Here is a 26,524-nt window from a genome sequence, read left to right on the forward strand (position 1 = left end):
GCCATCTGGGCGAGCTCGGCCGGCGAGCTCTGCCCAGATCTGGGCGAGCTCCGCCTCGCCGGCCGCACGGACCATGGTGAGGCCGGCATGTGCTTGAGCTCGCCCGGATGCGGGCGGAGCTCGCCATGGTCGGCGAGCTCGAGCTCGCCCGAGATGCGGCGAGCTCGCCGGCGCCTCGATGGCCGGCGAGCTCGAGCTTGCCCGAGATCCGGGCGAGCTCGCCGGCTGAGCTCGCCCAGATGGCCAGCGAGCTCGAGCCCTCGCCCTCAGCCCGCCTCCGCCGGCGAGGGTCGCGCCTCCGCCGGCGAGGGTCGCCCTCGCCCGCCCGGCCCAATGGAGTGGCGACCCTCGCCGGCGTCGGGCGAGGGCAGCCTCCGCCTGAGGCCGGCGACCTCCACCGGCCTCGGCTATGGCCGGCGGAGGGAAGAGAAAAAACAAACAGAGATGAAATGTACTGTTCCGGTTGCCAGAACAGTAACTGTGCTCGCCGGCCGGCGAGATTTGACCGGCCGGCGAACCCAGGCCCTTACCTGAGACAAATTGAGTACTTTGGACTCTTATTTGAGACTGATTGGGCACTTCAGGTACTTATTTGACACCATATTCACTTTGGGTCCTCTTTTGAGAAAAGGACCCCACTTGGGGTCCTTAATTGGAATTTTCCCTAATTATTTAAGGGGAAGTTAATAAGTGAAAATGAAAAAGCCCAAACAGGCGTGAACCCTGGGAAGTGCCGAGACATTTTGCAGCCATTAGGCCTGCTGCCTTTTGCTGTACACCCACAAGTAGTCATGGCCACGGGCCGGTTTCGGCCCGGAACGAGCCCGTTGACCGGGCCCGCGGTTCGGAACCGGCCCGTGGCCTACGGGCCCGATTCAAAAAAAAAATTAAAAAATTTAAATAAATAAATTAAAAAAAAATAGAAAACCTGCAGCAGGGCCTGCAGACGTGTAGGCCCTGCTGCGGCCCGTTGCCAAGGTAGCCTTTGCAGGCTGCCCTGGCAACGGGCAAAATAAAAAATAAAACATAAAATAAAAAAATAAAATAAAAAGATAACCGGAACCGACAGGAATCGGAACCGGAACCGGAATCGGCCGGTTCATACATGGCCACGAACTGGAACCGGCTGGTTCCGAACCGTGGCCATGACTACCCACAAGGTTATGGAAAAGCCCGTTGCGAGCAAGAGTTACATGGATGGGCCAGTCTCATCTCCTTCGTTCCCTCCTAATGCTGCTGCTCTTGATGGAATACCTTTTGCCTGTTGGCCAACCCCTCTCTTTCTAGCGAGAGAATGTTAGCTGCGACGCAGTTTCTTTCGTTTCGGTTCGGTTTGGTTCTTGGTGTCCGAGGCCAAGCCTGTGCCGATGAAAGAAGCTGCTTATCCAAACTCAGCCACATTATACTTCATGCTTTATTACTCAGGCCGGCCTCAACGGACCGTCAGATCCATGATCGGGTCTATTGCCAAATTAGATATCTTCTTACCCACTGACTCATACTTCCCCTCTGTCTGGTGATCACTCAATCCAATAGATAGGAACAAAGGAGGGCATTTACTGTTTATATTGCATGATATGCGAGTTTCGCATCACCTTGTCCTGTTCTTGTTTTCTTTCTCGGACAAAAAGAAGAAGTATCTGGTGACATATCACATGCACCAAGCTACCATAAACATTAGATCTTCGCAATAGTTAATACGTCACAATCCCTTCGAGAATGAGTCCCTACCATGAGCGATTACATGATCAACCATCACTTACATATATTTACCGCTTTGGAATTTGGTTTATAACATCTGCCTCGTTACTTTTAGACATGTTTAACACTCGTTAAAAGTTAATTGAACGCACCAAATGTCTTGAAGTCGCATTCGTTCAAGTATTTGCACTGCTATACATGTTGCATGGAATGTTGCAAAAGATGGATAAATTTTGAATATTTGTAATTATGTTTGAATGTCGAATTCACCATAAACTATAATCCATTTGAAGTTTCTTTTATAAGTCTATTTGAATGTATTCAAATAATCGAGGGAAAACTCAAGCATCATTTCAAAGTCTCTTTCTCTAATTTTCCAATAATATTCGAGACATTCAAGACTATTATGTCGGGCTCACTCCTACGTAAGAACCAAAAATCTGGTTGATGTTGTCACGGGGTCATAGAGCTAAACATAGCAACCTACTCAGGGTCACTAAACGGCATCCAGCTTGCCCTATTTTCTATGATGTCCAGGTCCAGCTGGGGCCAAACTCATCCAACCATCGAATTGAAAACGTAACACAGCCAAAGCCACATTGCATGCACTATCACTGCCGCATTACACGACCAAAAGTAGCAATGGTTCCATTCAATACATATAAGACTAAATACATTAAACACACTAATTAAATATTAACCATCAACCGGAGATTTCATTGGAGGAGGACATTGCTTGTTCTTTATTACGGGAATTGGCTTTGCCAGCGTTAACATAGAACGTCGTTTTATTGTATAATTTAGCAAGCACCGAATAGAAATTTTATTTGGTGTTAACCACCACATATTCATAAAACCCTAGTCATAATATGCAAGTATAGACTTTAAAAATATAACGTATTCTTTTAGTATAAAGAAAAGATTATTCGACACTAAGCTCATCTAAATTTTTGAATAAGAAGTAGGTTCAATTTTCTTTGTATTTTTGCCATTTTACGTAGTTTAAGTGAAGGAAGAGGATAGCAATAGCATGACTTGGCCGCTCCTTCCTGGTGTTCAGTTGGCGCCGGCTGAGGTGGTGAATTGCTTCCTGGCAGCTTCCGCGATATCTGCAAGCGGCTTGACCGAGATGACGGTGACATCGAAGGAAGCCTCATCGGCGACTTCATACTCGATGGCGGACTTGATCACGCACGACTCCTCCTCGTCCTTGCCTATCACTTGGAATCGCACTCAATACAGGGAGAGTCCCATGTCCAGGAACCCGCCTTCGATCGCCTCAGTTTCTTTCACATGGCGTTCGTGGTCCACCTTTGTGTACTTCTCTTTATAGGAGAAACCTGTCGCGACAAAGGAAAGATTTGTCATGGATGCGGGGGCTTGATGATCATCCCGTCACTTAGACACAATACACTGACATCACATACCTCCGGCAACAGTGAGCTTGATGACGGTGCCGACGCTGCCATCGCCTTCTAAGATGTCGAGGGTGGTATTAGAGAAGTCCTTATTGGCCAGCAGGGGCAGCTTGATGGTGCCATACAGCTCCCATGCTTTGCCTGCTCCCACCTTCATTTCCGTCTCGTGCAACAACTGAACAAACATCTCTCTGTCTCTCTCTCTCTCGCTCTCTAACCGATGTGTGTTTATACGTCTGTTGTGGAGGACGGATGGATGGGTGTGATGCGTGGGTGGGGGTGGCACATGTATTTATAGAACAGTCGGAGAAGTTGTTCCTTTTTCTTTACCTAAGTTCACTCGCAAGGCCAAGGAAGGAGAAAATATTAGGTATTCCCGCTCCTCCACGTCAGCATAGTTCCATGCCATTCAGCGATCGCCATGTGGCGCGGGTGGGTCCACGGAGAAAGCCTCTCTCCCTCTTTCTCTCTATCGCCTGGAAACATCCTCGTGGGTGGGAGGGCAGGAAGGAGCGAGTAATGTGTATTGATTTATGACATTATATATATATATATATATATATATATATATATATATATATATATATATAATTACTCAAGAGAAAGTTATGAGTGAAAGCAAACGGGCGAGAACATTGAAGTGCAAAGCATTTGTACCAATTCATTGAACCATAGGCCTGCTTACTTGCTGTACACATCAGAAGTGAGATGTTATGGGTCAGTCTCATCTCTTTCGTTCCCTGCTACTTCTCTTGATGAAATATGTTTTGCCTGTTGGCGAATCCCTCCCTTTTTAGGAAGAGAATGTTGATGCAATGCAGTTTGCTTCGGTTCAGTTCTTAGTGTCCCAAGGCCAAGGCAAAGCCGCAGAAGCCGTTTATCCAAACTCATCCACATTGTGCTTCGAGCTTTGTTTCTTTAGGCCGGCCTTAACGGACTGTCAAATTCATGATCAGGTATATTATAAAATTAGATATCTCTTTACGCATTAAATTATACTTCCTCTCACTCTCGTGATCACTCGATTTGAAGAATAGAAACAAAGGAGAGCATTTGCATTTTATATTGCATGATATGCAAGTTTCGCGTTACCTCCTGTTGTTGTTCTCTTTATGATACAAAAAGAAGAAGTATCTTGTGATGTATCATATTCACCAAGCTATTGAAACCATAACATTAGATCTTCATAGTAACTGATATGTCACAATCCCTTCGAGAATGAGACCCTATCAATTGGTGATTAATATCATCAACCATTATATTTACTGCTTTGGAATTTGGTTTATAACATCCGCTATGTCTCTTTCGGACTGGTTTAAGACTTGATAAGAGTTAATTGAACGCACCAAATGTCTTGAAACCGCATTTGTTTGAGTATTTGTACTTGTATACATGTTGCGTGGAATGTTGCGAAAGATGGATACATCTTGAACATGGTTATTACGTTTCTATGTCGAACAGATAAATTTTGAATATGGGAATTGTGTTTGTATGTCGAATTTACCTGAAACTATAGTCTATATGGATCTTCTTCTTCTTTTCTGCGATAAGTGTATTTGAATGTATTCAAATAATCGAGGAAAATCCAAGGGGATCATTTCAAAGTCTCTTTCTGTAATTTACCAAAATTGGAGACATGCAAGACTGTTGTATCGGGTTCACTCCTACGTAAGAACCAAAAATCTGGTTAATGTTGTCATGGGCTCATAGACTCGCAGAGCTAAACATAGCACCCGACACAGGATCGCCAAATCGCATCCCAGCTTGCACTTTTCTCTATGATGTGCAGGTCCGGCTGGGGCCAAACTCATCCCATCATCCAATTGAAAACCTAACACAAGCAAAGCTACATTGCAGGGTAAACTACCAAAAAGTTCTTAATCATATTGCATTCATACCAATTTGATCAAATCTTTCAATTTGATCAATTTAGTCCTAAATATTTTCACATTGGTATCAATTAGGCCAATTTAAGCCGAAAATTGCAGACATTAACATTTTTTATTATTTTTTGAGTATTTTTTTTTTTTAAGAATTCCCTTTTTTTCTTTTTCCTTTTTTTTTTCTGCTCTTTCCTTTGCCCTTTGGCCTGTACTCGGCCATGGCAAGCGACCGGCCACATGTGAGGGCCGCGACGGTCCAGCTCTTGCTAGTGGCCGGTCGCTGGCCATGGCCGAGTACCGGCCATAGGCCAAAGGAAAGAGAAGGAAAAAAAAAGAAGGGAAAATTTTAAAAATTAATAAAAAAATTCAAAAAATAATTAAATATGGGACGATCAATGTCCACATCAGCGATTTCCGCCCTAAATTGACCGGATGGACTGAATTGGTACTACTGTGAAAATGATTATGAGTAAATTGGCTCAATTGAAAGATATAGGATTGAAGTGGTACCAATGCAATAGATTTAAGATTTTTTTGGTACTTTTCCTCTACAATGCATACACTATCATTGCCGCATTACACGACCCAAATTAGCAAGGGTTCCATATACACTACATACATGACGACCTAACCATTAATAAAGTAGAAGAAAAGAAAGTTAAAACTCAGCTAGACTATATACATGTGAGTGTATAAAGATAATTCGGGTTTTTGCTCAACTTCGTTGGAGGAAACCAGGCCGGTAAGTCGTGGTAACCCATAAACTATAATATTAACCATTAATCGGAGATTTGATCGGAGGAGAACGTGGCTTGTCCTTTATTAATGGAATTGGCTATGCCAACGTTAACAAAAATTTCCGTTCGTACCAAACCGGCCCAAATATATTGGTTTTTCTGTCCGTGGTGGTGGGATGGATACCGAACATAGAATGTTGTTCTTATTGTATGTATTTGTTGGCCTAATTCCTTAAAAAAACTCTCAATTTTACGTGCAATTTCAATTTTGCTTCGAACTGTTCTTTTTCCAAAAAAATCCCTAACTTTAAGTCTAGTCCAAATCTGCCTCGAATTTTTTTTGGGTTTAAAAAAATCCACAACTTTAAGTTCAATCCCAAATCTACTATGAATTTTAACTTTAATCCCAAATTTGCCCCTGTTTGCCCTTTGTCCAAAAATCATCATTAGTTGTTCCTTGTTGAAGAACGGTTTCGTTTTTGGAAATAATTTTTACATCACCTTGTTGATGTGGATTTATTACCAACGTGGAAATACCACATCAAACAACTTATATTGATTTTTGGACAGAGGGTTAAAGGAGGCCGATTTGAGACTACATTGAAAGTTTGTGATTTTTTTTAGACAAAAAACATAGTTTTGAGGTAGATTTGGGACTAGAGTCAGAGTTAGTGAATTTTTTAGACCAAAAAAAAAAGCCTGGGGCAGATTTGGGACTGAACTTATAATTTAGGGTTTTTTTTTAGATAAGAAAAAGTTTGAGGCAAAATTGGGATTGAACCAAAAGTTTGGGGTCTTTTTACCCAAAAAAAAAAATAGTTCAAGGCAAAATTGGAACTGAACCTAAAGTTTGGGGTTTATTAGGAGATTAGGCCTGTATTTATGAGCAATATTAGGATATTTACTTGATTCTCCATATCTATTAGGATTTTATATATCTTTGGGTTAATACAACGAAAAATCTCAAACTGGTACACTTGTACCAAAAAACTCCAAACTGGTGCACCTATGACAATTTACCCCGAACTATTTTTTTGACCACCAAAAACTCCACTTTGGTACACTTGTGACAATTTTACCCCGAACTAATTTTTTGACCAGAAAAAATCTCAAACTGGTATAACTGTGATAATTTTACCCCAAACTAATATTTTGACCACTATAAACTCCAAACTGGTACATTTGTGACAAATTTACTCTCTATTAGTGTACGTTAAATTGGATTAATATCACGAAAAATCACAAATTGGTAAACTTGTGACAAACAGAGGGGTAAAACCCCAAACTGGTACACCCGTCAACTACCACGTGTCATCAAACTTAGCAATTTGACATTAAAATTTAACGGAAGCTAACGAAGGGTAAATTTGGCACAGGTGTACCAGTTTGGGGTTTTTGGTGGTCAAAAAATTAGTTCGGGATAAAATTATTATATGTGTACCAGTTTGGGATTTTTGGTGATCAAAAAATTTGTTTCGGGTAAAATTGTCACAGGTGTACCAGTTGAGGGTTTTTTGTGGTAAAAAAAATAATTTGGGGTAAATTTATCACATGTGTACCAGTTTGAAGTTTTTCGTGGTATTAACCCTATATCTTTTGATTATGTATATTATTGATTGCGTATAATTGATATTATGTTTATCTTATTAACTTAAATAGTCATATAATAAAGCCTATAAATAGGCTAATGTATTCTTTTTCAAAATATTTTCAACTGTATCATTTAACAAGGCAAAAGTACACTATAAGTGCCATAACTTGTGTACGGCAAACACTTTGGTGCCATAAATTTTTTTCGGATCACTTTGGTGCCAAGTCGGAGGAAAATCGATCACTTTAGTGACTCCGGCCAAAATGCTGACCTGGCATTTATATTTAAAAAAAATGGTCTGATTTGTACACGTGGAAATTATGTGGCTTTTTTTCGAATTTTTTAATTTAAAAAAAAAAAAAAGTTGCAGCAGCGGCGAGGGAGCCCTCGCCGCTGCTGCTGCCAACCCACCATCGCCGGGAAGGGTCGACGGTGGTGGGCGCAGTGGTTGGCGAGGGTCGCCGTCCCCTGGCCGGGGCCCGACGACCCTCGCCGAGCCCAACGAGGGCCGGATCCGGCGAGGCGAGACCTCGCCGTCGCCTGGGTGGCGATGGCGAGGCGCTCGCCTTCGCTGGGTCGCGATGGCGAGGTCTTGCCTCGCCCAGCGAAGGCGAGGCCGACCTCGCCGTTGCGACCCGGTCGCGACGGCGAGGTCTCGCCTCGCCCAGCGAAGGCGAGGCCGACCTCGCCGTCGCCTGGGTCGCGACGGCGAGGTCTCGCCTCGCCCAGCGAAGGCGAGGCCGCGCCTCGCCGTCGCGACCCAGGCGACGGCGAGGTCGGCCTCGCCTTCGCTGGGCGAGGCGAGACCTCGCCGTCGCGACCTAGGCGACGGCGAGGTCTCGCCTTGCCGGATCCGGCCCTCGCTGGGCTCGGCCAGGGTCGCCGGGCCCCGGCTACCCTCGCCGACCACTGCGCCCACCGCCGCCGGCCCTTCCCGGTGGTGGTGGGTTGGCGACAGCAGCGGCGAGGGCTCCCTCGCCGCTGCTGCAGGTTTTTTTTTTTTTAATTTTGTTTTAAAAAATGTACACGTCAGAGGGCTAAACGGCGTCGTTTTAGGTTTTTAATGCTGACTGGACCTCTCCGGCGAGCCGTGTCAGCGCCACATCGGATTTCCGACGAGCCACGTCAGCATTGGCACTAAAATGATCGTTTTTCAAAAAAGTTGGCACCAAAGTGATCCGAAAAAAAGTTATGGCACCAAAGTGATCGCCGTACACAAGTTATGGCACTTCGTACTTTTGCCTATTTAACAAGCATCTATTATAATTGTTATATGACGTTAACCACCACGTATTCGTGAAACCCTAGTCATAATTAGAGGGAGGGGGAAGGTTTTAATAGCCATAACAACCTATATAGGTCGATGAGAAAATAAAATGCAGGTATGGACTTAAAAAAAGACCACGTATTATTTTAGTACGAAGACAAGATTATTCGACACTAGGACTCCATTTGATTCACATAAAATATTTTCCGCTAAAACCTGAAAAAAGAATTGAAATTTTTTTTCCATCGTTCGCAAAGGAAAAATCTTATCTAATTTCCACAAATATACATACACTATTCGGGCTCTATTAACTTGCGCATGGACATCAGGATCCTAAATCTAGCCTCGATGGACCCTGCATCGAACGTTGGGGATCTGGGCACGAGCACTTGGGTCCCGAGCAAGAGCACATGCGCTAATCTCGGGTCTATAGAGGTAAGGTCTGAGGCCTCGTTGCTTGTGCCTAGATCCTTGGCACTCGGGTCCTAGTCCACAAAAGCTGAACGCGGAACCTTAGTGCCCAGGCTTGGGCTTGGGTCCATGGAGGCCGGGTTTCCTTTGTGGATCTGTGCCCAGGTGCCGAAGCATCAAGCACGGGCACCGAGGCCTCAATAGACCCAGGCTCGGGCGCCAAGGACCTACTCCTAGATGTTAGGGACCCGAGACCGAGCATTAGGATTTCCATGCTCAAGTGCAGAATTTCTGGTACAAGCGTCGATATCTAGTTATATTTTGGACAATAATTTTTAATTTTTTAAAGAGGAAATTATTTCTTGAATTTACACAGTTTTCCGATGATTAGGAAAACATTTTCCGTTGACTTATTTTTCTAAGCGATCCAAACACCGAAAAATGAGAAAAATATTTTACGTGAAACAAACCGAGCATCAGCTCATCTAAATTTTCCGAATACAAAGTAGATTCAATTTTCTTTGTATTTTCCCTTTTGTGTGGAGGGAGGGATTCGAACGTGGTGTAACTGAAGGAAGAGGATAGCGTGACTTCGTTTTGCTGCTTGCGGAATAGGGAAATGAGAGGCGGACGGTGCTGTCATTTTTCAGGGCAGTGATGCGGTCCTTCTCGCACCTCTCGTTTTTCGAGGGAGATAGGTTGACTCACTTAAACGGCTCCATTTCCTATACATTCATTTTTTCTTTGCCACGGTTGCTTCTGATCACAATTATTCTCAATTATATTTATGCTTAAAATCGTAATTGTCAATTTCTTGTTCAAATATATGTAACATGTGCGTCTATAGAGATAATTATAAAGGTTATTTATTATTTAAATAAAAAGTATATGTTATTTTATTAAAATGATGAGATTACAAGTACGTAAAATTTTTTTTAGAGTACAATCTAGTTACTAAGCTTCTTCTTATTTATTTACATACGCAAATCAATTTTGAATATAAGATATTAATTGAATGAAAAAAATTGAGGCATCAAATTGCAAGAAAAAGAAGGATATATCTATGTCCTCGAGGTTCAATCGTCCCTAATTCTTTTAAGCGTGTGTTTTTAAAATGTTTTGTTTCTACCACTTCGGAATCAATCCTAAAGGCACTATTCGTCACTTGGACGACAAATGAGACCGCTGTCGTAATGGTTGTCCTTGATGCCATTACAATGGTGGTCGTCTCATTGACAGATTGCCACTATAAATGGTGGTAGACTGGTAGTAGCCAACGGTGGTAGTGCAGGTTGATCAAGATTCATATATAGACCTCGGTATTGTTTCCAATGTTTATGTCACTGTTGTTCTTATAATTTTGCATCGATTAAACGCATGGTTATAATGTGACATACTTACATGCGGTTCCCTATTCCAGGCTTAAGCTTTTGTATAAAGATATTATAACATAATGTCAGAGCATAGGTCAATAGTTTATATTTTAGGTCAAATGTATCCATTTTACTAAAGTCGAGCTGCGTCAAGCACGTGTGAGGGAGAGACTTACACGCGAGAGGAGTGTTAATATAATCCCATACACTACAAAAAAACACCGGATTAGCGACGGAATTTGCGACGGAAAACGTGGAAAAATCCGTCGCAAATCGAATTTGCGACGGAAAAAATTCCGTCGCTACTAGGTCGTCGCAAAATTTTGCGACGGAAAATTCACAAGTTCGTCGCAAATTTGCGACGAAAAAAAATTCGTCGCAAATTTGCGACGGCACATAGTCCGTCGCAAAATTCGTCGCAAATATTCCGTCGCAAAATTGCGACGAACATTCGTCGCATATATCCGTCGCAAATTTCGTCGCAAATTTGCGACGAACTCAATCCGTCGCAAAATTCGTCGCAAATTCGTCGCAAATTTCGTCGCAAAATTTGCGACGAACGTTTGTCCGTCGCAAAATTCGTCGCAAAAATCCGTCGCAATTCGTCGCAAATTTTGCGACGACGTTTGTCCGTCGCAAAATTCGTCGCAAAAATCCGTCGCAATTTCGTCGCAAAAATCCGTCACAAATTCGTCGCAAATTTCGTTGCAAATTTCCGACGAACTCAATCCGTCGCAAAATTCGTCGCAAAAATCCGTCGCAAATTCGTCGCAAATTTCGTCGAAAATTTGCGACGAACTTTGTCCAACGCAAAATTCGTTGAAAAAATCCGTCGCAATTTCGTCGCAAATTTCGTCGCAAATTTGCCACGACTCTGTCCGTCGCAAAAATTCGTCGCAATTTCGTCGCAATTTTCGTCGCAAAATCGTCGTAAAATTTGTCGCGAATTTCGTCAGAAAATTCGTCGCGAATTTCGTCGCAAATTAGTGATAAACTTTAATGATAGCAAAATTCGGCTTAAAATATTCGTCGCTATTTTTATATCATTTCGGCCATAAATTCTTGTCCATATCAATCAAAGAAGACAATGATATATAATTGAAACAGAAAAACGAACAAACCATAAATTCTGACAAACCAGCCATAATGACATATAATTGAAACAAATAACAGAAGGAAAGTTGTAGAGTCTGACATGATACTATTTGATATCCAATCTTACAATACAGTCAAAACATGAACTAAGAGACGGGACAACCATAGAAGACGCAAAAAAACCATACAGAAGAAGATGCGGCTTTGGTACGATGGCATGACACCAAAAGTAGTCAGTTTTGTCGAGACCTGAGGAAATGTCGATACATAAATCAGTCCAGAATATAAAAAAAGCGTTTATGCATGGATGTGGAACTAGGTGTAAAATAACAAAAGGGTTAACAAAAATACGTTTCGGGACGAACATAAATGTTCTTACATATGAATATGAGCGAAATTATGAAAAACCAAGATTATGAAGCAAGCTTACCCCCGATTTTGAGAATTTTAACTAGAAAGACCGGAGAAAATCTTCATCATCATCATCAGCAGCATTCTCGGCATCAATGTGTTGGTCATCATTGTTCCCATCACCTACTGGATTGGCTGGAGGTACAGGAGGATCGCCATAGCGATTGATGTTAAGGTGTTGCATAACGACTCTCATTTGTTCTTCCAAGTTATATATTCGTTCATCCTTCTTAACAAGTAAATTATTCAGACGATGCACTTCTTGGGTCAATTGCTCGTCTGGTCGTGACCTCCTTCGACCAGTCCCAGTGGATGATGAACTTCCAGGACTATTCGGCATGTACATCCTTGATAATGATCCCATCCCAAATATTTTCCCTTTTTTCGCCCCACCCGTTGCCTCCATCCATAATGCCATATTATCAACTGGTGGCCGGGACTCAGGACAATCATCACTACCACTAGCACTGCTCATTAAAAGTTCATCATATTTTTCCTACATTAACAATGTAGATGAAAATAAAATCACTATATATATCTACCAAAAATATTGAAAGCATTCACGGTTTTCATTATAGTTTACATATAAGCCAAAGTATAACCTTACATACCTTAACAGCTTTTGCTCGATCGCCAGTCCATGTCTTATCTTTCTTTTGAAATGTGCGTTCAAATGTAGCTGCAAATGTCGGTTCCGTCCCCAATTCATGTGCCTACAAAATGTAAACATGAGTAATTGAATTAAATTAACTTATAACTCATTTAACAGACTTACCATTCGTTTGCGATGCTCCGCAATGTTGATAGAGCCCCCAGCATATGTGGCTGACCCATCACTAGAACTAGAAGATCGATTCTTCTTATTCTGCTCACAGAGTTGCCGACTCTGTTCAGATGCCCAAAATGTGTTAATTGCCTCCCAATTGTCAGCTGTAAAGAAAGACGGCTTCGCTTGCTTGCTCTTCGCTCTATTCATGACATTTCGCATAAAATCACTTATTTTCTTATCGAAAATTCTTCTCACTTCATTGTCTTCCGCTTCCTCCCACTTGAACTTCCGCTGCAATGAATAAAAACACAAATTGAAAATTATTATGATTATTACATATCCATAACCATGCACCAGACAAATATAGACAGATTTTGTAAAGTTCATGTCGGGGAAAATATCTGGTCCTTTAGGTATCGAAAACTACAGAGTTGTTCTGTTCCCTTTACATCATTCTTGACCATCAATATACTACACCACACTTAATTGGTGAGAAAATAAAATATGTAAAACTTACCTTGAACTCATTCCACCACATTTCTTTCACTTCTTGTAGAACATTTCTGTAAGTAATATACTCTCCCATCCAAAAGTTTCTTACTATTTTGTTCAATTCCCTCACAACAGACGGAGCATTCGTGAATCTGCATTCATATGAATATTGTGCAACATGGACAATTCAATTGACATCAATATCTAAAGCTCTAAATATTACATATACTAAAATAAAAATAAAGTACTTACGAATCTCCAAATGGGCATATGAAGAATCGGTTATCTTCTTGACCTATGTTTCCGTCAATATTCGATTGTTCCGCCGAATAATGGGGTGGAACGGAAGGAGAGGGAGCTAAAGGAGATTGAACTGGAGAACGTTCAGTTCGCATGTGGCCAAGTCCCGTAACATGTTGTTGAGTGTTGGAGAAAGGGCCAACGTGTCCATATTGTGACGGACCATACTGTGGTTGAGGGTTAGATGCCGGGACAGGGGAAGAGGAAAGGGGCGGGGACGAGGACGAGGAAGAGCATTGTCTTCTAGGCATGTGACATTCACGTTTAAACTGACAAGTAGGAAGGTTATGCGAATATGTAAAGAACTATTGACACGTATTACGAACACATAATGATGTACATGACGAAGCTTACCATTTTGATGGAAAGACCGAGAAAATGTTTCCTTGAAATGAGCCAATGTCGAGTGTTTATGACATGCAATTTCCCACAAACAAATATACTATGAATCCCATTCATTTTGATATGAAACATCAATGTATGAGCACGATTTGGGTGGCTACAGGTATTAAACATCACTATATGAATCGCATTCATTTTGATTAAATTTTTTTTTGACAACGTACAAAAATTTAAATTTCACTGAAAGTGGGTGGCCACAGGTATTATGAGTAATTCTGTACAGTTTTATAAGAAAAAAATTATTATTATTGCAAAAAAAATTTTTGGGCCCTAAAAAAAAATTTCACTAAAAGTTAGTGGCCACAGATATTCTAAGACATTTTGTAAAGTTTTGAAATTTTAAAATTTTAAGCATTTTTAAATTATTATTTTTTAATATAAATTTTTTTCGTGAAATAAAAAAATTTGTCCATACTAAAATTGGGTGGCCACAGGTAGTCTAAGCTATTAGGTAAAGTTTACAAAATTTTTGTCCTTATTTATTTTAATAATTTTTAGGGCACGTTAAAAAAATTAAATATAACTAAAAGTGGGTGGCCACAGGTATTATAAGTCATTCCGTGAAGTTTTGAAAATTTTTAAATTCTAATTTTTTTTTGGCCATCTAAAGAAATTTACATTTCACTGCAAGTTGATGGCCAAATGTTTTCTAGGCAATTCAGGCAAGTATTGAAATTTTATATTTTTTAAATTTTTTTTTCACCCAAAAAAATAAAAATTTCCCTCACAATGGGTGACCACATTTATGTTAAGCCATTTTATAAGGTTATGGAAATTTTTAATTTTTTAATATTTTTTTCCCCGGAACGTTAAAAAATCTAAATTTCATTGAAAATGGGTGGTCACTATTAATTTTTGCCATTTTTTGATATTCTGAAATTTTTGTTTTTTAAAAAGTTTAAAAAACTTTTACGGTCAAATTTCATATTTGTTGCCAACATATACCATTGTTTTAATTTTCCGTAATTTTCCTTGATTTTTTATAGAATTGTTCAATTTTCAAGCATTTTCTGTGAAAACGCTTAATCAATCAACTTATCGTCATTTAACGCTTAATCATCCACATAATAAACAAATTAACTAGTCGACCATCGATCAAAGCCACATGCAATCCTCAAATCGACCAGTAACTTAGCCAACGAAAAGTGATCCTAAATAATCCTTAAACAAGTCCGACTAATTACCTAATTATACTAACTAGGGTTTAGAGAGTTGCTTACTTGATTCAAGGACAATAAAAATCGGCCGATAGAACAGTGGCGGTCCCGGCACAAGCGTGAGCTCAAATGGTGACTAGTCGGGCAGGTGCTCAGCCACGACTGGGAGAACGACGGCGGAGCTCGGCGGCGACGGCGTCAAGGGCAGCGACGGCGGCAACGGCGTAGGGGGCGGCGACGGCGTCAGGCCGACCGGCCACAGCCTCGGCCGGCGACTGGGAGGCGGGTGGCAGGCTGGTCGGAGGCGGCACGGCGGCGCGGCGGCCCGGCGGTGGCGACAGCTGACGACGGCGCTGCCTGGCGGCGGGCCTGATCCCCGCGGGCGGGCGACGGCGGCGAGGCCGGGCGGTGACACGGCCGGGCACTGCTGGGACACGACCCGTGGGGCGGGCGACGGCCGGCGGGGTGGCGGCAAGGCGGGGCGGGCGACGAGGCAGGCGGGCGAGGGCGCGACGAGGCGGGGGCGATCGGCGAGGCGGGGCGAGGGCGCCACCGGGCGGGGGCGGGCGACGGCCGGGGGGCCGGTGGCGGGCCGGGGCGACCTGGGCGACGGGCGGGGGCTGCGGGGCGACCGGCGACGAGCGGCGACGGCGACGGTTGCGACGGCGACGGGCGGGGGGAATGCGCAGATCGGGCGGGGGGCGGCGTCGGGGAAGGGGGAGGGGTAATAACATGTAAATTTGCGACGGACCGAGCAAGTCCGTCGCAAATTTGCGACGGACTTGCTCGGTCCGTCGCAAATTTTCCACCGACAAAAATTCGCGACGGAAAAATTAATCCGTCGCAAATTTGAACGGCAAAATTTCCCTCGCAAAATTTGCGACGGACTAAGCTGTCCGTCGCAAAATTTGCGACGGACTGAACTGTCCGTCGCAAATTTGCGACCGATTAATTTTTCCGTCACAAATTTGCGACGGATTAATTTTTCCGTCGCAAATTTAAACGGCAAAATTTTGACGGCAAATTTGCGACGGACGGATTAGTCCGTCGCAAAATTTGCGATGGAAATCATAGTCCGTCGCAAATTTACAATGGATTTTTTTTACGTCGAAAATTTCGAGCGGTAAAAATCTTTATCGCAAAATCAACTTTCCGTCGCAAATTTGCAACGGACTTTCTATATCGGTCGCAAATTTTGCGATCGACAAAAAATTTCCAGCAGAAATAAAAATTCGTCGCAAATTTGCGACGTAAAAAAAATTCCGTTGCAAATTTGCGACGGATTAAATTATCCGTATACAATTTCGAACGGTACAAATGCTCTCGCAAAATTTGCGACGGACAGCTTGAGTCCGGCGCAAATATGCACATACTACATGAACGTTGTAAATTTGTGAATTTTTTTTTTCGGTCAAAAATTTTGCATCTCATTTATTTGGGTCCTAAATTTACTACATCTTTTTTTCAATCCAAAATTTAGGCATCTCAAATGTTGCAATAGAAATTAGAATATCGAAAATGTTAGGGCACGTTAATAATATTAGACTTGTCGGCATTTAGGGACAAAATTTCGGACGATCAATTAAAATAAAAAGAATAATCGACAATAACAATAATAAAAAAGCACAATAACAATAATAACAAGAATAATAATGATAACAACCAAAATAGCACCGGTAGCATTAATAATTACACATCTGTAGTGTTTTGTGACAAAAATTTTAATCTTCGTCTTCGTCTTCGTCCTCGTCCTCGTCCTCGTCCTCGTCATCTGTCTGAAAATCAGATTCTGAACATTCTTGTACATTTAACTCGCAAATTTCAGTTGGCTCCACATTTATCATTGCTCCACACGGATCTCGTAAAGTTGGTATGTTATATTCCTCAATTTCAACCGTGTTAGACACTTCCTTCTGTTGGTAGGCTCTATCCTTCCAGTGTTCCTCGATTTTCCTCCGTGCTTTGATTTTACATACAGCCCACCAATCAGCTTTGTCACGTTTCAAACTAGGATATGATGCATAACATACTTGAATTGCTTGTTGTGCCAAGACAAATGGTTCATACTTCATATACCTTTTCTTGTGATTTATTTCAACCAAATTGAACTTCGTATGCACCTTCATTCCTTTGACGGGGTCGAACCACGTGCACTTAAATAACACAACCCGCATCATTAATGGTCCAGGGTACTCTATTTCTATGATTTCATCCAACAAGCCATAAAAATCATCTTTCGAACTGTCACCATTGGATGACCGAACAGAGACACCACTATTCATTGTGGATTTTCCCATTCCATATTCTTGAGTATGAAAATTATATCCATTTATGAAATATCTCTGGCCAACTTCGAACTCTTAACTGTGGACCCCATGACAGATAATGTAGCAATCCTTGCCCTCCAATTTCATCATAATTACTGTGAACCTAAGGTTACACATGCAAAGTTAATAATATATATTTAACTAAATGATGTATATAATTTTAATAACTTGATTTTGATCCATAGGCAACTTACATATGTCTTGAACCATGCTGCAAATTGTTCATCGCACAAACGGTCAAACTCATTTGGTTGTAGTCCAAACATTGAAGTTTGGAAAATCCTAATATTAAAAACCATATCATTATTAGCAAATATTTGACACGCAAAACATATATTTACAAATTTACACTTACTTGAAGTATGGCTCGACTTCTGGACAGTTCAGTAAAATATAAGTATGGGCTGCATGAAGTTCTTCGCCTGATAAGTAACGAAACTGACATGCGCCGCTTGGTCGACCCAGATAATTGAAAATAGAGAATGCTGTGCAATTGGGATCAATGGGGCCCTCATCATTTCTGCCTGCTCTCCGCCTCTTGCATTGAACGTGCGGCTCAAAATAGTATGATGCAAATGTCGTCACTTCTTCCACAATATATGCATTACAAATTGAAGCTTCAACATGTGCCTTATTCTTCACTTTTTTCTTCAAATGATATAAGAATCTAGTTGAAATAGAAAGAAGCTTATCGGGACATATTATATGATAAACTCATTTGAACTGTATTTTAAAGAAAACATTACCTCTCAAATGGATACATCCATCGAAATTAGACGGGACCTGCAACTTTGGCCTCATAAGGCAAGTAAACTAAGAGATGCTCCATCGAATCAAAAAACGCTGGAGGAAATATCATTTCTAAGTTGCAAAGAATAATTGGAATATCTCTCTCTAGTTTTTCCATGTGCGATACTTTTAACACTGTCGAGCAAATATCATGGAGGAAATTGCTTAATTCTGTAATGGCGCCCCATACAAAGTTCGGTAAAACTTCCTTCAAAGCTATTGGAATTAGTCTTTCCATCAGGATGTGACAATCATGACTCTTCAAACCTGTCAACTTGCATTCCTTCAAATCAACACATCTCCCGAGGTTCAAAGCATATCCATCAGGAAACCGCACAGATTTCAACCATTGACAAACAACTCGCCTCTGCTCCTTATCCAATGTATAAACTGCTTTCGGTTTTGGTCCCCTGCTGCTTGCATCCACAGCTAGTATTGGCCGATCGCAAATATCTCTCATATCTTTTCTTGCGTTCAAGTTGTCTTTTGTTTTTTCCGGCGACATCCATCATAGTATTTATGACATTGTCGAAAACATTCTTTTCTATGTGCATGACGTCAAGATTATGATGAATAAGATGGGCCTTCCAATATGGTAGATCCCAAAATATACTGTGTTTTGTCCACTTATGTGTACTTCCGTACTCAAAAGTCGTGCCGTGCGGGTTTTCAACAACAGTTGGAAAGTCCCGCACACGCTCCCAAATTTGATCGCCGGTCAACCTCAATGGTGGACGCGTTCTTTCGATCCTATTCTTGCCGAACTCTTTCTTATTCCTTCGAAAGGATGACTTGGCGGTAAAAATTGTCTGTGACAGTCAAAATAGCTAGGCTTCTTTCCATGTTTTAATCTAAATGACTTTGTCCTCTCCAAACATATCGGACATCCTAAGATCCCAACTGTACTCCATCCAGATAACATTCCGTAAGTTGGAAAGTCATTTATCGTCCAAAGAAGGGCAGCCTTCATAACAAATGTTTGATCGGTAGAAACGTCATACGTAGGGACACCTTCAACCCATAGCCGTTGTAACTCCTCAATCAATGGTTGCATATAAACATCTATCAACTTTTTCGGATTTTGCGGCCCTGTCACGATCAATGTCAAAAACATATAAGGTGTCTTCATGCACATACCAGGTGGAAGATTGTACGGCGTTAAGATAACTGGCCAGCATGAATAACTTTTTCCTGTTCTCCCAAATGGAGCAAATCCATCGGCACAGAGACCTAACCTGATGTTCCGAGGCTCCATTACAAACTCAGGGTATGTTATATCAAAATGTTGCCATACCTCTGCATCTGAAGGATGACACATTAGACCCTCTTCTCGTTTCATGATTTGCATGCCAAGTCATGTGTTCAGCGATGGCTTTAGACGCATAAAGCCTTTGCAAACTGGGGATTAAGGGCGGATAAAACATTTGCTTGCATGGTTTACGCTTCGATTACGACCCGGCCTCCTGTTAATCTTGTACCTAGGTTGGCTACAGAATTTGCAAGATTCTGCATTTTCATCATCTCTCCAATATATCATACAACCCTTACTACATACATCAATCCTTACAACCGGAAGACCTAAGTTATCCACTAGCCTTTTCATATCATAAAAATCACTTGGCATGTTGTTATCACGAGGCAATGATTCCCGCATTACTTCAACAAAAGAGTTGAAGCAATCCATGCACACATTATGCTCGCCTTGATATTTAATAGTCGGGTGTCACCGATAACTTAGTGTGGTCCTCACAAACCTGTCCATAGAGGTTCATCTCGTCGCTTTCAAGACATCCTTAACCGATTAGATTGAAAAGTTTCATTATACACATTCTCCTCAAAACCCGTTACTCCTATATCTTCCAATTATGAAGCATGACTAGTACCCACTTGTTCACGTGTAGGAGTAAAACTAGTACTTGCATGATTTGCTTCTGTGACAAAATTATAACTAGCTGCATCAATCACCATCCTCTCGTATGGGTTCAATTGCTCATAATAGCCACATTCTTCCCTAACTGAAAATTGGTCACTTCTTCCATATCCTTCATCAGATATAAATGGTTCACAATGGGAAGTCCAATTATAATAGTTCGGAGTAAACCCAAATCTAATAAGGTGTTCTCTAACTTGATCACACACAAGAAATTTACCATTACCGCACTTTTTACACGGACACCTTAACTTATTTCCATCCATAAACTCATATTTACTACTAGCAAAGTCTAAAAATAGTTCCAACCCAGTACGAAACTCATCTGTCAATCCTTGACGTCCAGGTAAGTTCTTATTATACATCCAAGCCCTTTCTCTTTGCATTGTGTCTGTATTAAAATAAAAAATTCTGGTAAAATATTTAAAATATCATATCTATTGTTCTTAATTAAAACCATAAAATTTTGGAAATTATAATTTTTGTTATTCACGCAACAATTAATATCAAATTGCAAAAATAGAAAAAACTACAATGTAAAGAAGACTTACCAGGTGCTATTTGACTGAAATATTTGTAGGAAAAAGTGATCAATTTGATGAGAATTGCAACGTCCACTTGAATTGCGAGACCTTCAATTAGGCATATACCCAAAAAAGAATAATCACTTAAGAATCATTTTTTAATAATTTTTAATGTGCGATGGAAACGGAATGTATCCGTCGCAAATTTGCGACGGATACTCAACTCCGTCGCAAATTTTGCGACGGAATTTTCATTTATTCGTCGGAAATTTGCGACGAATAAATGAAAATTCCATCGCAAATTTGCGACGGATACTACGTGCCGTCGCAAATTTGCGACGGATACTACGTTCCGTCGCAAATTTGCGAAGGAATTTTCATTTATTCGTCGCAAATTTGCGACGGAATCAGGTATCCGTCGCAAATTTGCGACAGCACATAGTATCCGTCGCAAATTTGCAATAGAATTTTCATTTATTCGTCGCAAATTTGCGTCGGAAACTATTTCCGTCGCAAAACGGCGTGGCCGTTCGGCCACATCCAAAGGCCGGCGAGGTGTCGCCGGTCGCCGGTCGTTAAACCGGTGATGCAGATACAAAAAAAAAACAAACATAAACATATATTAAAAAAACGGAAATTACAATGCAACGACGAATAGTCACGAAACTAGCTATGACACTTACCGGTACAAAAGCTTCACCGAGATTAATATGTGCATGCGCGGATTTTGCTGATTTCAGACAAACGAACGAGGGAGAAAAACGAGAGAGAGCGAGAGAGAGAGATAGGGTTGGAATATCACGGGCTGATAAACTACGAATTTGCGACGGACGCAGTTTTCGTCACAAATTTGCGACGGATTTACAATGCCGTCGCAAATTTGCGACGGATTTTGCGACGGTTTTATTTTCCGTCGGAAATTTGCGACGAACGTTTTTCCGTCGCAAATTTGCGACGGATTGTATTTTCTGTCTCAAATTTGCGACGGAAAATACAATCCGTCGCAAATTTCGTGTTTTTTTGTAGTGATATCACTTAAATATATTATTATAATGTACCTTATATACATATTTTTAAGCAAATCAAGATTATACCTAAGGCGATCATCGCAACAAATGCGACCACAACCGTGGTGGTTGCCACCTATCCATCGAGCTAACTACTGCGATAGCTGTAGCTCGCTGTGGTCAGCCACTCATAATTCTCTCTCTCAGTTTGTTATTTTTTCTTATTTCGGTGTTATTAATTTATACTATGATTATTTTATTTTTATTTTTATTTTGTATAACTACACCCGACATGATATCCGATGTTTCACCAAATCAAAAATGGATTATTACAATTTCTCACATCATTTATGATGACTTATTTTATCAAGTCCTATACACTGTTTTGTGATCAAATACAGTAAAAAACATTACTGTTTCATTTTTTCTTACCAATAATTTCTGGGTGGTTTCTTTGCTCCTTTCCTGAATAAGAATATCTGCTAAATCTATTTCTCAATGGTCAAACTCCGCACCTACATGAACTTGCCGGTTGCAGATTTACTTGCCGAGGAGAACTTGTGATCCAGAATCTACCGTTATCTCTAAAAATGACCGTACCGTTATCTTAGCCGGGCTCTGCGGAATATTCCTGACGAGTGGTCCCAACTAGTTCTTGGGTTAAACGACAAAACCCCACCATCGTCCGTGTTCACATGCATTAAGTTGAACGACAAAACCGCCCGTCCGGCTTCTCCCATACGGACTCGTTGAAAACTAGGTCAAGTTTCCATCGCTTGTCCCACTCGCTGTGACTGCACCCTCCTCAGCTCTGCAGAGCAGGCCGGGTCGGGTCTATCTCGTTTTCCATTTCCCGGTTACAGTTTTGCAAAGCACATCTTACTGGGGCAGACCATGATGCAGAAGCCAATGTACAACTTGGTAATCAAATACAGCTTTTACGCTTAGTTGAAAATCACTTGGGGAACAACACTCACGTTATACACGGAAAGAGTAAGGCAGCACGGGGTGGATCGGGTCGGGTTTGGGTCGGGTCATAAATGGTTCGACCCAAATTGACCAATTAATCCGTTTATGACCCATTTATGCGCAATGCAATTTTTATGATCTATTCCCAACCCGATCCATACCCAACCCATATCCGATCAGATCCATATTGCTAAAACACTTCCATATTTAATTAAATATAGGAAAATTCATACCCAAGCCAAAATGAGAGTGCGGAGTGAGTGAGTGCAAGATTGAGTGAGGGTAAGAGAGATGCGTTGAATTTAAATCAGTTGTAAACTCATTTATGACCAATTTAACACCAATATAAGACTTATACCCATTTATGACCCATTTACTAAATAAAACTAACCCATTTATGATCAATTTATTAATATATGGGTTAAGAAATGGATTTATGAGTTTATGATCCATTTTGACATGTCTAGCACGGAGTTATTTATTTATGATATTTTCGGTTCAACCAACCACCGAATAGATAAGGTTTTTGTTGTGGATGCTCAGTTGGTGCCGGTCGGGGTGGTGAGTTGCTTCTTGGCAGCTTCTGCGAGATCCGCAAACAGCTTCACCGAGATGAGGGAGACGTCAAAGGATGCCCCGTCGACGACTTCATACTCCACGGTGGACTTGATCATGCACGACTCCTCATTGTCCTTGCCGATCACTTCGAAGCGCACTCGATACAGTGTAAGTCCCATGTCCAGGAACCCGCCTTCGACCGCCTCGGTTTCTTTCACACGGCTTTCGTGGTCCACCTTGGTGAACTTCTCCTTATAGCAGAAACCTGTCGCAACAAAGGAAAGATGGGGTCATGGACGTGTGCAGTTGTTGATCATTGCGTCACTCGGACAGACACGCACAATATCACATACCTCCGGCCAAAGTGAGCTTGATGATGGTGCCGAGGGCGCCATCACCTTCCTCGATGTCGAGTTGGAGGATGGTGTGAGAGAGGGCCTCCTTGGCCAGCAGGGCCAGCTTGATGGAGCCATACAGCTCCCATACTTTGCCTGCTCCCACCTTCACTTCAGTCTCGTGCGACACCTGCCCAAACATCTCTCTCTCTCTCTCTCTCTCTCTCTCTCTCTCTCTCTCTCTCTCTCTCTCTCTCTATAACCGATGTGTGTTTATACGTCTGTGGAGGAGGATGGATGGATGAGATGTGTGGGTGGGGGTGGCACATGTATATATAGAACAGTCGGAGAAGTCGTTCCCTTGTCTTGTTTTCTGAAATTCACTCTCAAGGCCGAAGGAAGGAACCCGTTGCTTTTGCATCTACGTAGAAGACCTTGTAAAGAATCGTATTGTCGTTTCCGCTTGTCGTATACGTGAGGGCATATATGCGGTTCTGGTCTTTCTTGTAACACGACGATGCCTCCTTTGGCTCTGGCCACGGTAGCCCGTCGCCTCGATTCCTCCAAGAAAGACTTCGATTATATGTGGCACTCCACGTGTAACATAAGAAACTAAAACTTGAAAACGTGTTTAGGGAAAGTTGCATGGTCGGTACTAAACGTATATTCCGGAATTCAAGCAAAACCTAAATTTTTTAATCGAACCAATTTAGTCTTAAAACATTAAGAAAAAGAATAATCGAGTCTCTTAATCTTACTCGATTTATTAGATGTGATTATTCAGCCATCGACGCCCTCCTAAACGTAACAAAAATGCTCATTGAAATTCAAAAGATCCAAAGACATTAAGACAAACTTAAAGTCTTCCTACCAAAGGCCAATTGCATATCGAATGCATAACTAAGAACAAGAAAGCACGACATCCACCTATACATTTTCGTCTCCTTATTAGCTCGTGGAAGCTCTTGCTTCAATCCCTTTATCTCAACTAGAATGGAGACTTCTCGAGAAAAAATTAGGTAGACCAGTTTTACCATGTAGGCGATAAGATACTTCATTCAGAGCTCGCCGCTCGTCCAGGTGGGGGCTCAATGGTCAATCTCTTGTCTCTCTCTTGTCCCTTTCATAATCGTTTTTCTTTTCGATCACTGCCAGTGTCAATAGCCATGGCCACGAAGCCCCCACCATCAGCCACTGCGACCTCACGTCGGCCTTGGCCGACGGTGAATTGGATTTGTTTTATTTTTATTTTCCTTGCGGAGTTAAAAGAGGGGCCGTCTTGAATTTCTTCCTTTTAGGGTTTTGCTTGTTCCGATTCTGAATTGGTGAGAAAAGTATGATATTTTTGGGGATTTCAAATGGTTGTGGAATTAAAAGGGAGAGGCAGTCCAGGAAGTTGAAATAAAAAGGTGAGGGGAGTGTATTTCTTCCCGGACCGCCTCTCCCTCGTCCTCGAGCAGAACTCAGAAAAAGAACAACAAAAATTAGTGGAAAAAATGAATGCTGGCCAATAATTTCCTCAAGCCGAGACTGAGAAATCGAGGATCCAGGGGTGACGCCGTGCATGGCAAGGGCATCGGAGGAGAAGAGGTCGGCCTCGAGGAGAGGGCAATCGTCAAGGTTGAAGTTAGAGGGAGAGCCGCCAGGGATGACAATGGAGTTGAGAGTAGGAGGGTTGGCAGGCGAGAGCCTGTGCTCAAGAGCATATGAGTTGCGAGGAGGGGAGGTGTTGAAGGACGACATTGTAGAGGAAAGAGAGAGGGTCCTTGACGGGCCGGAGACGACAACATTGGTTATAGCAGGGACGAAGGAGGTGGCGCAAATGGGGAGCATTTGAGAGGTCGACGGCGGAAGAACGGAGGCCCGGTTTCCTACGTCGCTGGAGGCATTGAGGACGTCGTTGCCTTGTTGGAGAAGAGAGTAGTAGGAGTGAAGCGCAGACGAAAGAGACAAGAAACTGACCAGTGAGCCTCACATGTAAACGGGGCGAGCACTGAATGGAGTATTCTACAACCTACGTATCAATATTATCTACCTAATATTTTTTCGCGACTTCCCTTCATCAACACCGTCTTCATCGGATCCCTTGCTATATCAATCGGCTCTACTATAAATTCTCTTACTCGATTTGGTGCTTGCACTTCCCTGGCATACATATAAAACCTACCACGTCCATGAAACCTTCTTCCAGAGTTAGACATTGAAAATCATTTAAGATTAAAGAAAATATACATGCTTAAAATTAATAAAATAAATTCCCCACCTTGAAAGAGGAAAACGTTTTTCAGGATTATTATAACCCGGAAAGTGTTTTCCTTTATCACGAAGTTTTTCCAGAAACAAATGCATCGATAATGAATTATTTGAAAAATATTCATCTAAAAATGATCGCTTGTATCGCTTACAAAAATAAACGAGCAAAAAATATTTTCATCGTCAATGAAGATATTTAAACATAAATTATTATCAATAATGAAAATATTTGTTATTGTCTAATTATTTGGAGTTATTTTTAGGAGAATGTTCTGTGAAACATTCTCCTAAAAATGATCATTTATATCGTTTATAAAATTGAATGAACGAAAAATATTTTCATCATACACGAAAATATTTAGACATAAACTGTTGTCAATCATGAAAACATTTTTCAAGCGATACTAGCCATAATCATTAGAAAATTACTTTTTAAAATATTCATTTTTCGCGGAATAAATTAGCCTAATTATAGTGGTGGTGAATGGATTTAGTTAATTTTGATGGCCCAGGGAAGCTGGCCTGGCCTAAAGTGAATCGAAACGTGAAATACGATACAATAGGGAAAATTGTCCGAAAAGTCCTAAACATATTGCATTTTTGCCAATTCAGTTTTAAACCTTTTAACTGTATCAATTGAGTTATAAACCTTTTCATGTTTTGCCAATTGAGTTCATCCTACTATTTTTTTATAGGGACGCCGACCATCCTACGTGATATGGCCGGTATCGACGTGAATAATTTTTAATAATTTTTTTTATTTTGTTTCTTTTTTTCTATCCTTCTCTTTTCCTTCCTTAGTTTTTCCTTTTTCTCTTTTTTATC

General features: G+C 41.5%; 1 protein-coding gene and 1 pseudogene across 1 annotated transcript; both read right to left on the bottom strand.

Annotated features, from left to right (window-relative positions):
- Positions 1-2,643: 2,643 nt before the first annotated feature.
- Positions 2,644-3,328, bottom strand: LOC115666232 (norbelladine synthase-like; annotated as a pseudogene).
- A 19,715-nt stretch (positions 3,329-23,043) lies between these two features.
- LOC115687569 (norbelladine synthase-like) lies at positions 23,044-23,818 on the bottom strand. The gene is made up of 2 exons (XM_030613186.2): positions 23,465-23,818; positions 23,044-23,376 (listed from the first exon to the last, which is right to left on the bottom strand). Exons 1-2 carry the CDS (start codon positions 23,646-23,648, stop codon positions 23,093-23,095), a joined length of 468 nt encoding a protein of 155 aa, XP_030469046.1. The 5' UTR covers positions 23,649-23,818; the 3' UTR covers positions 23,044-23,092.
- Between the last annotated feature and the right edge of the window lie 2,706 nt (positions 23,819-26,524).

This window comes from Syzygium oleosum, unplaced genomic scaffold (genome assembly GCF_021117445.2).
Source record: "Syzygium oleosum isolate NSW1041296 unplaced genomic scaffold, Sole_v2.1 Sole_v2.25, whole genome shotgun sequence".
Lineage (NCBI taxonomy): Eukaryota > Viridiplantae > Streptophyta > Magnoliopsida > Myrtales > Myrtaceae > Syzygium > Syzygium oleosum.

What these genes read in the sequence shown, in the direction of transcription:
- LOC115687569 (XM_030613186.2), bottom strand. Translation starts at nt 23,648, where the DNA reads ATGTTTGGGCAGGTGTCGCACGAGACTGAAGTGAAGGTGGGAGCAGGC. An exon ending in CAAGCTCACTTTGGCCGGAG is followed by an intron (nt 23,377 to 23,464) that starts GTATGTGATATT and finishes TTGTTGCGACAG; the next exon opens with GTTTCTGCTATAAGGAGAAG.